At 39.2% G+C, this 12,891-nt stretch overlaps 1 protein-coding gene across 2 annotated transcripts in view; it reads right to left on the reverse strand.

Moving 5' to 3' along the window:
* Nucleotides 1-3,922: 3,922 nt before the first annotated feature.
* Nucleotides 3,923-12,891, reverse strand: part of NTRK2 (neurotrophic receptor tyrosine kinase 2) — a 211,545-nt gene continuing 202,576 nt past the window's right edge. For both annotated transcript variants that reach the window (XM_061343932.1, XM_061343931.1), the window contains 2 exons: nt 10,173-10,331; nt 3,923-9,322 (listed from right to left, as the gene is read on the reverse strand). In XM_061343932.1, the coding sequence (XP_061199916.1) occupies nt 9,137-9,322; nt 10,173-10,331 (345 nt within the window). In that variant the 3' untranslated portion in view covers nt 3,923-9,136. The remainder of the gene's footprint in view (nt 9,323-10,172; nt 10,332-12,891) is intronic.

A 12,891-nucleotide genomic window follows, 5' to 3' on the forward strand; every position in this document is an offset into this window, starting at 1 on the left:
CAGATTTTAAAGGCTCTGTCCTGGTAATGCATGCCAGGGAGAAGAAAGTTCCAATTTAAAGAGAATGCTGCCAGGACCTGGTCTGGTGGCACTTTCTAGAAGGGCACACAGAAATGTTCTCTGGAGAGTAGATTTTTTTGCTTTGATTAGCCATCACAAAATGAAATGTAAATTGGTTTCATGCTGTGAATGAGAAGGCGTTAAATGCCTTGTCATTCCCATTGCCTCCTCAGCCTTCCAGAGAAGGACTTGGGTTACCCTAAGCAGAAGCCTGCCCTGGGAGTTACATGTGTCAATATTCCCATTCTCTGCTAATCACCAATATCTTACTTATTCATTCCCAACAGTTTCTAACTGGGATAGCTGGCAAACTAAGATTAATTAATGCTGCTCCAGCTCTGCCCATGCTGTGACACACTGAATAGCACTATCAGTTTTTTGTATTTAAACAAACTGTTTCAGAGAAAAACAAAATAAAAATCAGGATAATAGAGTGGCAGACCTGGACCTTCTAAGAGACTGGCAGTCACTGTATCATAACAATCCACTGATGGCTTAGAAACATATTCTCTCTTGGAAGTACTCAAAAATATATGGAAATAATTTGTTGAGTGTCTTATATTTGTCTTTAAGGTTAGACAGTGGGACAGCAAAACTACATGGATAATATTTACATCATATTTTAAACAAGGGTTTGCTCACTTTCTGATCTTAGAATCATAGAATGTTTTGGGTCAGAAAGGATTTCAAGATCATCCAGTTCCAACCCTCCTGCCCTGGGCAGGGACACCTCACACTAGAACAGGTTGCTCAAAACCCCATCCAACCTGGCCTGGAACACCACCAGGGACAACTTCCCTGGGCAACCCATTGCAGTGCCTCACCACCCTCACAGTAAAGAACTTCTTCCTTATATCTAACCTGAATTTTCCCTGTTTTAGTTTACACCCATTACATCTTGTCCTATCACTACAGTCCCTGATGAAAAGTCCCTCCCCAACATCCCTATAGGTCCCCTTCAGATACTGGAAGGCTGCTATGAGGTCTCCACACAGCCTTCTCTTCTCCAGGCTGAACAGCCCCAACTTTCTCAGCCTGTCCTCATACAGGAGGTGCTCAAACCAAATCATCCTCATAACGTCCTCTGGACATGCTCCAACTGTTCCATTCCTTCTTATGTTGAGGACACCAGAACTGCACACACTGTTTCAAGTGGGCTCTCACGAGAGCAGAGTAGAGGGGCAGGATCACCTCCTTCAACTGCCGATCACATTTCTTTTGATGCAGCCCAGCAAGCACGTGGTTAGCTTTCTAGGCTGCGAGTGCACACTGCTGGGTCATCTTGTCCCATCTCTTTTCTGTCCTTGCATACTATTTAATGCAGACCCCAGCCACAAAGAGCACAAGCTCTTCTGTTCTCAGCATCCTTCTTAATGTTGGTCTAGGCTGGGTTTTAGCTCAAACTGTGGTAAGTTGTGATAGTACATATTTTGCATAATGTGACTATCAGATCAAGAAACTAAACCATTTGTTTTTCCACACATCGCTTGTTCTGTTTATGATCTTTGTTATTAGTATTTTTTATTAGTAGTCTTCATTGCATCAATGACAGAAACAGACCCAAACCCTAAAATTTTTAACTCTCAACAGGCAGTTGATGCTGAAGGAACCCTGAATGTGTTGTGCAGATCTAACCATCCTCAAGGAGTCAAAGCCCAGGACTCCTCACTCAGAAATGAGTTGGGTGATTCTTTGGATGATTGTTTCAAATATTTTTCTTTCTTTCTTGCATGAAGTCTTGCCTGTCAGAGCCTATGGTTTGCGACAACTATTAGTAAGCTGCTTTGGCAGGCTAACCTATGAGTTGGTTTAGTAAAGTATGCCTGACCTTGTCATCATGACATCCAAGATTTCATTTTGTCTTTTCTAGGGTTGTCCTTCTTCTTTGTGATGTAAAATTTCTCAATAATTTAAAAATAAGTTACTGAAGTCATTAAAAAATACTAATGGTAGTAATCAATATGCACTGTGAATCACTTTTAAAATAATACAGTGATGATGATTGATTACTGTATGAAGTACTTAGCACAATGCCTTCTTTGTCATGAAAACAATTGTGGAAGTTTGTTGAGCCTTACAGAAGCAGGCGCAATACTTATGTTGCATATTCCCTCCTGATATTTCACAACTCCCTGTGGATTTTAGGCAGAAGGCAGATGCAGTATGAGCTAATGGGTCTTTGGCTGCTGCGAGGATGTGTAAGGCTGTGGCTGAGCAGCAAGTGGAAGGCTGTATGACTGGTTGTGCACCTTGGGGCAGAGTGACCTTAAACAAGCTACCAAGTCTGGCATGTTTTGAAACATCAGGAAGATTCTCAGCCTCATTAATGGGTCCTCTGCAAGCCCCTTCTGCAGCCTGAAAGAATGCTTTTACACTTCTAGTTGCAGTGAACAAAAGGAAATAAAATTGACAGCAGCCATTGTGCTGAGGTTGAGTTTTGCTCTGTGACCTGGTGCATACTGCAGGGTCATACACGCCTGGGTAGGAGAGACAGAAAATCTCATAGAACTCTTCCTCCCTCAACTAGGGATGAGCACAGGTATCAGTGTATCAACACCTTCTGCCTGCCTAAGGGACCAACTGGGAATGCTGGGATGAGGTGGAGAGGAGGTATGGGATACTGTGGATAGGCAGGGGGGCTGATGGGGAAAGGAAGCTCACACTGTAGTCTTGATGGGGCTGGGCTACACAGGAGAGGATGAACTAACCTACCATGCTGGAAAAATAGTGTACTGCTGAGGCTGTCCATAGGCTTAGCTGGCTCGTCTGGCCTCATGATGCAGAGCAGTTATGAGGAGAGGTAGTATCCAGTCCCTGCTGCTGCTACATACACACAGCCTTAAGAATCCCTGATGAAAGGGAACAGTGGGGTGGGTGTGTGTCCTGTTGTGCCCATGCTGCAGGCACTGCAGTGTGATGCTTACACAGGCTCAGCGCTGGAAGTTTCTGCAGCTCTCACTGCTGCCAAACAGGCTTCATTGCAACTGGTTGTCTGCAGTGAGTGTTTCATTTTGGGATCACAACACCTAGTCTGTCAGGAATCTGATTTTACCATGAAAGCAGGTACGGCAGTTCCAAGTTCCTGGATGAACATCAACGGCCTTCAGATCTTTTTAGTGTGGTTCAAAGTTTTGGCCAAACTTTATCCTGAGGCTTCTTCTCAGTGGATTATTTTCCTTTGACCTTCGAATTCCTGTAGCCAGTTCATCTAATCTCAGAAGGGTCTCCTGGCAGAGTGAAGTGGCTCTCGTTTCATTCTAACATTGAAGGGCTTGGTTTAGATCAATAGCTTGTGGAGAAATCTTTAATCAAGTTCCTGAACCTTCCTTTGGATGTCTAAGCACTCCGCATTCTGAATCTTAATTATGCTTCTCAAGGATTTCAATTTAATGCTGTATTTGTTCACAATATATTTATTGTAGACTCACACAAATTACAAAGAACAAGCTATAGTTTTACTGGGGCTGTGGTTTGAGGGACACTTTTAGCAAAAGGCAGAAAATATGTAAAGGCCTGTTTCTGCTAGAAGATAACAAGGTATTTGCTAAGCCATATCCCCAAATGAAAAAGTATTCAAATAGGATCTCTAATTTGGAAAATTAAGAATATAAACAGACTCTGTCATCACATTCAAATTGGGTATTCCTTTGCCATGTTACTACGTGTCTCCTCTTTCACCAACTGTAAGTTCCGTGACCTGTCTTCTATTCAGACCTTTTGAATGCAAATATGTAATGTGTGTATGCATACCAAACAGTTCCTTATTTTCATACTTTTCTGAAAGAATGGAGGTAAACAAGAACATTCAAATAAAAGAAAATAGCACACAAGACTCATGAAATTTTTAGGGCTTTCAACGTAATAATTTTATCTTTCTTTTGGATGACATTGTTTATTGTAAGACATCATTTTTATTAAATACACTGTAATACAAGAGACTTTCCATGTCATGTCGAGAGAAGCTGGTCACATGATTCACAAACAAAACTTTTAACACTGGTACCTAGGCATCACTTTGAAATCAGCCAAGATGCAATGACAGTTTTAAAGCAATGACTTATTATAACAAACTGCAAAACAAGAACCACTAAATAGTTCCACGTAGACACCACGTTAGGGGCTAAAAAGAAAACAAAAATAAAATAGAAAGGAGAAAGAAAGCTCTACACACTAGGTCACGGTTTGGTGACAATATAGAGGTTTATATTTATATGTAGATATCTTCCTCTTTACCAAAGTGACAAAGAGAGCGATATCTAAAAATATATATACATAAAGTATAGGTGGAGAGCAGGGCTGGGACAAATGTTTCATAATTAATTGATTCTCTCTGTATTGGTTATTCAGTTAGACATTAATATCGAATTAAATTACTTGTATATAAAACATTCTTAGCTGCTTTTCTTTCAGTTACAGAAAGATACATATAAGCTGCAAGATATAGGCCTCTGGAAAAATTCAATTTGATCTCTATTTTCTCACATGTTCAATCAAATGTAATGGCCTCATTATTAGCAGCTTCTATTATCCTTGCCCGAAGTATTCAGTGTTTATAAAATACCAGCTGGTCATCACTCAGAACCTTCTACAAGCAAACAAAAAAACCCTACAGACCTGGTCTTGAATGCATAGACGGAAAAATAACACATCCATCATTTCCCATTTCTTCTCCTGAGATGTATGTTTAAAAGATGGCAAAATAGTCACTTGGTTGCTATTGTGAAATTCACAGTGTTTTCCCTGCAACATGTAGACTTTTTTTTTTTTTAATTTTTTGCTTCACATTTGTGATGAATGTAGCATATCCCCCCCCAGCCCCCCAAACAAAGGTGTTTTAACTAAGGCTCTAAAGGACCTCTTGACTCAAAGCAGCAGTGGTTCATCCCAGCCCTCACAAGTAACTACAACTAGCTGTGCTATCAAAACCATCATCTTCAATTAGAAACCCCAATCTCTTCCCCAGCCCCTCCCAACCCCCGTCCCACACATTTTATAGCAGTATTTGAAATGCAGTTACAGGCTGCAACAACCCAGACACAGACTTGTTCCAACACATATGCATTGTACCTTAGTCATCCAGTGACCTCATAATTTTATTGGGTTAATTCTTTTTAAAGTGTCTTGTATAAGTCTACTTCAACCACAACAGAAACAAATGCTCAGAAATGTGGGGTGGGAGGTTACAGAGAGAGAAAGAAAGAGAAGGAAGAGAGAAAGGAAAAGGAAATGAGAAAACGAAAGAAAGGAAAAGAGAAAGAAGGAACAAAAGCAATAAGGAAAGAGCAAGAAAGAAAAAGAGAAAAAATAGGCAGTTACGTATTAAACTGTAGACAATATATAGATATACTGTTTTCCAAATCAAAATGAATGAAGTCCTTTTAAAAAAGGGTACACTCCATCATGCACCATGGGGTGCTGTTGCTTTACAAGTATCTGCTCTCCATGGCCAGTTCTGAGTTCTGCAGATCTATTGATTGTGACAGAGTGTGGCGAATGCTGACATTATTACTGCTGAATTTTGGCATTCTCATTGTCCTACAAGTCGTATTGCAGTCTGAATAGTCCAGCTCATTCTTATTTAGTTACTGCAGATGAGAATCAAATGCTAATAAAGCTGCACTGTTATTCTAGGACAACAAAACAACAATAGCACAAACCTAGAAATGGCAGTAAAACAATCTCTGTCTTCCAAGCTTGGAAGCTTGTCTGTTCATTTCGTTGTGAGAAATCAGCAAGTGAGATGGGAATGGAAGAAATGTTTTTATGCAATCATCTGGGGAAGAAAAGTGCTTGTTGTTATATCTCTGGCATTCTAGCACTGCCTCTGCTGCACACCAGTTAGTTAAAAAATTGAATCTTATAAACATAGAAAAATAAATTAAAAAAAAAAAAGTATTTTGGTTGCTCAGCAGACTTTATCAATTTATTATTAACACTAATCATAATTTGTCAGAACATAGGTGTATGTAAATTTATACATATACACACAGCCCATACATAATGTGCATGCATGTCTGCACATATATAAATAAAATACAACAGACATAGGCATACATGTATATGCTATGTGTGTATATATATACGCCATATGCAAACACACATATATAATATATATTATATATATGATCAGTTCATAGCACAGTCCAGAATGACTTTTTAAATGAGCCTGATTGTCATATTTACTCAGTGTAGACAATTTAGCTGACAGTGCAAGCATGATGAATATGCACATATACTCACCCTTCATTGTGATTTGAACACATTTCTTCCTCTTCTCTGCTCATTCTGCTACACTTACCCACTTTTTAATGAACAAACACAAACTATGTATAGCTACAGTTTATAGCTTGCCTACTGTGATTATATATTTTATGCACTATCAAGAACATTAATGATATAGGTCAGTTATCCATACTGGTGGCTCTATAGAACATTTGGTCCTTTAGAAGTTTAACATACTGCTATGTTATTGCACAATGCATTGTAATACTATTTATTCTCTGAAATGACTCTAATAGTCTCACTAGTAAATCAAAAAGAAGATGCCACTAAGTACATTTTCAGGGTTGTGTGGTTATTTTTGGTATACATTCTTTCAGTGCTTGCAAAACCCACCTGTTTGCTTTCAGGCTGGAGCCTGCTTTCCAATAGAAGCAGCATCTCAGATGCCTTTTTCTTCAGCTCATAAGAAACTAATGCAAAATACAGCAGGTAGAAGCTTAGCATCCCCTCCACCACCTGCAGCCTCCTCCCACTGAACAGTAAGAGCAGGCTCTTGACACCTTTCTTCTCCAACACTATTTTGAAAATCAACTTCAAATCCCTTTAAAACACAACATTCAAATTCTCAAGAGAATGGGTTTCACTGGATGCTCAGTCTTTATCTAGCTTTCTGTGAACTTCCAAGACAGTCTAGATAAAATCTTAAGGCCCATTTTGTAGGAATCTTCTTCTGGCTTTTTTGTGTGTTTCCAGTTCAGTAGCAGTTAAGAAATAACATCTAGCTTATTAAAGAAATACTGAGTATGGCTTTATAGTTACACTGTCATGTTTATTTATAATGCTGCCTTTTCAATGACATTGAGAAGGGTAAAACTTCATCAGTGTCCAGTGAACTGTTCACTTTTGAAAATGTTCAGAATCTTCGTGAGCTAGCTCTCAAAGCTTCTGAAGAAAAAACCTAAAGTGCTTAATAAATAATATATGCAAGCAAATTATATACTAAATGTGCTATGGGAACACTTACAAAAATAAAATGCTTAATTTATTAAATAAATATCCCCAACACAAAGATGAAGGACTATTTTGATCTGGCTCATATCAATAAAAATAACAAAAAGAGAAAGCTGAAAGAAAGATCACTTTTTTTTTTGCAGTAATGCTCCCTCACAGAGGGAGGCAGAAGTCTTGAGGAGTAAGTAAGGTAGGTTTTCATCTGTAAGAATTCATATTAAAAATAACTCTAACTCTAAATTTGAAATCCTCAAACTTTCGATTTGAAAAATAACAGGTATGCCCATGAAGCTGTCATCAACAGTGGCCATGCAAATATTGTACACATACAATGCCAATCCAATAAAAAATAAATTATTTAAGAAAAAGTGGATGTTGGTAATGACAGCACTAGTACCAATACAAACATGGTGCTGAGCTCAGAGTCTTTACACTCTGAATAGTAAGCCATAAACTCAGAGTAGTATTTTTTCTCTAGAGATCTCTATCCCCTGTCATGTGTCAAACATAACCAGTGATCTCCATGCTTTAGATTATTAATGTTATATCAGCCTATTGTATCTGTAACATTGTAAAGGCATTTTAACATGGCTAATGTCCCCATTAGCCTCTTCTAATGAAATATATGCTATATTGTTATGAGTTTGCTATGCCTACTAGGGTGTACTACAAGATGAATGATAGTTTCTGCACAAAGGGCATTAATCAACAAAGACCATGCAGAGATTTGCTTGCATGGTTCAATTAAAAAAAAAAAAAAAAAAAAGAAGAAAAAAAGAAAAACTATTGAGGAAGGAAGGAATATGCTGCTGGACAAGCAGAGTATAAGGTACACCTGCCCCAGCATCTACAGCTTTTTCTATTTTATCAAAATCCTTAGTTTCAACATGTGATCCTGAAATTAACACTGTACATTAATAAGCCTAGCTTCAGCCTTTATTAAAAAAATTCTAGCTGGAGAACATTTTTATACCAGTGGCATGACAATATCCTACCAGAAGACAAAATAAGGGTGTGTGTTTAGTTTGTCGCGTTGTAATGTAATTGTGTTCAATGCAGGCAGCATCTTTTTCCCCTTTACTAATATCTGGCAATGAAAGGTGCTGGCAAAGCACCTCCTTGAACAATCCTTTTAGTCCTCAGAAAGACTCTTCAGGGAAAGTGCTAAACCCCCTCTTGCCTTTCATCAAATCTTTTCAGTGTTTTTTTTTTTTTTTTGTGGGTTTGGATGCCGTCTGATCTCCTAATTCCTCCAGATAGTGTATCACACAAGACTGTCTTCTTTCCATCTGGCTTTATCTCCACAAGGAACATGCTTCATGTAGAGAAAACCAGTCTTCTTTTTCCACCCACATGCCGAAGCAAAAAAAAAGTTGAGGTGAATCCATAGAAATTCCCAGTAGCGGTACAGCAGAAATCACAAAGTTCACGTCAAATATATTTTTCCCTTTTTTTCATCCACATCAAAGGCATGAATACAACAAGGCATTGTTAGCTGTGGTGGGCAAACTGAAGAGTCTGCTGATATAACAGATCAGGTTTTTAAGGCCTTTGTCTATGCAGAGTTATAATAATGCAGAAGCCAAATTGATTAGAAAGACAAGAAAAAAGGAAAAAATGATAGAAACTGAAAGAGAGAGAGAGAGAGAGAGGAGATACATCTCAGTAATGTCTAAAAAGTCAATACTGTGTCTACAGATGGAGAAGTGCACATTGCTTGCCCTTTGAAAGCTTCTCCGCAACTTTGTCATTAATACTGTCAAAGTTAAGAACACATTTTAATAGAGTTCAGGGGCAGTTGAACACATTAATTCCTGCAGCCCATAAAAAGAAATGCTAAACTTTAGCCTAAAATATCCAAGTAGACTGGAGATGCCTTGGCCAAATTCTGGAGGAGTAAATGGATTTCTTTGATGTTGAGCCTCATGTGAGGCTCCCGTTGCCAACAGCCCAGCATCAAGTCATACACTTCCTTGGGGCATGTGCGAGGTCGCTGAAGGACTCGGCCCTGAGTGATGCACTCAATCACCTACAAGAAATCACAAGGAAAGGATCAACACAGCTGTGCCAAGTACATAAGAGTCATCCATGGAAGAGTTAACAGCTAATCGCCAGACCAGCCTCAGTAGTGGCAGTCACCCAGCCAACTCTGCCAAGGGCTGCGTTTCTAGGTAGACTCATGAGCAGTGTGATGTGATTTGGAAAAATCACTGTAATTTAAGTTGTCAAGGAGCAATATCTTTCATGATGTTAAGTTCGCCCACGTTGCCCCTTTTACTGATGAGGGAATGATAGCCAGGAAGTAATCCCTCTCTCTACTCGTCTGTCAACCTTCCCTTAACTCAGAAGGCGTCTAAGTTTTCAATCTGCACACAAAGAGCATCAATGACTCTCCCTCCCTCCCTTCTTAAGCTATATCAGTGTGGTTAATCCCTGGAAAGGGGTGACTTATGACTGCCTGGAAATCAAAAAATCACCAGATTACTTCAATCTATTGAAGACTAGTTTTGAACAAACACCTCGCAACAATGAAATGTATGGTATGGAACTGAAACCACCCAAAACCCATTCAGGACATAGCTAAGCTCCTTTTCATTGCATTATGGTCTGTCTCAATAGCCAGAGCAGACTCTGTCCTACGCAAAGGAAAAAACTAAATTCCAACTGGTATAGTTCTGTTTGGACAAATTACATCAGTTCCAGGGAGAAAAAGGTGAAAACAAATAAATCCAACCCCAAAATCCATGACAATACCATGAATACCTGATACCAGGTATCCTGCCTTTACTGAATAAATTTGTTGCTGTCCCTTCTCCAGGGAAGCTGTACAGTTAATGTGCCAGCCTTCCCAATGCAGTTTGAGAATGCATTACACACACCTCATTGTTTGAGAGCTGATACCATGGCTGTTTGCCATACGTAAAGATTTCCCATAATACAACCCCCAGGCTCCAGACATCACTCTCTGTGGTGAACTTCCTGTACATGATACTCTCTGGAGGCATCCAGCGAATTGGCAGCATGGTGTGACCCCCAACCTGAGAAAAACAAATGAAAGAGTCAGAAATAATTCCTCAAGACCCTCATAAGGAAGAGTATCAAGATGTTAAATAAGAAGAATCTATGGTTTCCTTTTTATTCCCATTTGAAACCACTCACTTCAATGATCTTTTAAGAACTAGAGATTCATGGTCCAAAGTTCTCTTCCCCCAACAACAATCACTATTACTATAGGTTTATCAACAGAATCTCCAAAGACATTGCTCCTGAAGTACAACCTCATCTTTAAAAATTATTTGGCACACTCTACCCAAGGAACAGGAAACTTTATAAAATTATTAACTAATGTAGCATACCAACCCAGTTTAAATTAGGCCAGTTCTACTATCCATTTTAATGCTCAGGAAAATAAAAAAGATTCATGAAATGTAATCTATTCTACACTTACGATTCTCCTGGAAACTCATCAATATCAGCTGAAATCCATGAGGATACCGTAGTCTGACTGCATGACAAGGTAAAGTCAGGATCTGTACAGCATAATATTCTATTTCTGAGTGAGTTAAAGCAATGCTATTTTCTGTTAATAATTTCCCAAGTTAATGCATCAAATTATTTTGTTCCACATTAACTACCCAGTCCTTCACAGCTTAAAAAAAAAATAAATAAATTGGTCCTTTTGATATATTTCCTTGATAATATACAAACTTGTAAGACATGGACTCCTATCCCAAATTAATTCAAGTTGAATAGGATCTTTCACTGAATTAATGCCTTTCTAAATGTCTCTTAGAACATTTTTCATTTTCTCCAGAATGCTATACTTCCTTAAAATTAGGATTCCTAACCTTAACTTAAATTATAAAAAAAATCTTATTCTCATTTTCTAAACAATTTATTGTTTCTGATACCTCCCATTCTGACTGAATCACATCAACAAAGAAATCTACTCAAGTGTTATTCTGAGTTACTGTAATACAGATATTTAGATATTCTGATTACTTTTGCATCAAGACAGCTGCAAATGTTTCCAAGGAAGTTAGGATTAAAAAAAAAAAAAAAAAAAAAAAGAAAGAAAGAAAGATCTTTCAAGGACATCTAACTTTTGATCAACTCTCAGTTTCCTGTCTGAAAATGTATTTAGTTATGAAACCACATTTGTACTTTCAAGACCCTGTCAATTCAAAATATCATTTCTCCTTGTGGGACTTTACATATGTTATAAATAATGCCCTCCTTGTTTTCATGTTGAAAAAGCAAATGGAATGAAAACACAACAGAAGTTCAGTCAGCTCACATTATTTCTAAATCACACAGAACATCCATTTCCAGCTACTTGTCAGTAATTCAGCATTAGCTCAACACACAAAACCACAGCTGTGGCTGTGAGAGCTCAACCCTGTTCTGTGCACCACAAGCCAATGTTTGCTACTGACTCCATAAAAAGCAGAAAGTCATTGCTAAAACTTTCATAGACTTGGTCTGTTACTCGACTTTTATTCTCCACCCCCTGCATGAGATGTCATGTGGGTGATGGAGGAATGTTTTTGTCAGGATGCTGAATGAAGGGCAGGGCCCCCAATTTCAGTTCCAGGCTACAATACAGATTTATTTCTGACTCAATGCAGGTTGCTGTGCACAGGTTTTAGAGCCTTTCAACAAGGGACTCAATTCCTGTGGCTTTCCACCTAAACTAAAAACATACATGTGAGCACTCTATTGACAGAGAATGCATACACATTTTTAAGTGTTTTGGCCCATTCATCTCTGTGTTACAGTTTAAGCCTCTGGCAGACAGTAAGGCTCTGTGCATCAGTATTTTATATATTGCTCTTATGAGATCCCATCTGGAGTACTGTGGGAGCTCAGCTCTGGGGCCCCTGACACAAGAAATACCTGAAGGATTTGTCTTCAAATTGGAGAGGCATGGATTTGACGGGTGGACCACTCTGTGGATAAGGAATTGGCTGGATGGTCACACTCAGACAGTTGTGTCAATGATTTGATGTCCAAGTGGAGAGCAGTGACAAATGGTGTTCCCCAGGGGTTGGTACTGGTACAAGTGCTGTTCAACATCTTTGTTGGCAACATGGACAGTGGGATGGAGTGCACCTACAGCAAGTCTGATGATGACATCAAGCTGTGTGGTGTGGTCAACAGGCTGGAGGGAAGGGATGTCATTCAGAGGGACCTTGACAGACTTGAGAGGTGTGCTGATGTCAGCCTTATGAAATTCAACAAGGCCAAGGCAAGGTTCCGCACCTGGATCAGGGCAATTGCAGGCATAGCTACAGGTTGTGCAGAGAATGCATTGAGAGCAGCCCTGAGGAGAAGGACTTGGGTGTGTTGACTGACAAGAAACTCAGTAGGATCCAGCAGTGTGCTCTCACAGCCCAGAAAACCAACTGTATTCTGGGCTGCATTAAAAGGAGAGTGATCAGCAGGTTGAGAAAGGTGATCCTGCCTCTCAACTCCACTCTTGTGAGACCTCACCTGCAGTACTGTGTTCAGCTCTGGGGCCCCAACACAAGAGATATGTGGACCTGCTGGGTCGAATTCAGAGGAGGCCACAAAGATACTCAGAGGGCTGAAACACCT

The sequence above is a fragment of the Neopsephotus bourkii genome, unplaced genomic scaffold, assembly GCF_033783945.1.
Source record: "Neopsephotus bourkii isolate Nb327-2 ecotype Australia unplaced genomic scaffold, CSIRO-AGI_Nbou_v1 NB_1831, whole genome shotgun sequence".
NCBI classification, from domain to species: Eukaryota; Metazoa; Chordata; class Aves; order Psittaciformes; family Psittacidae; genus Neopsephotus; species Neopsephotus bourkii.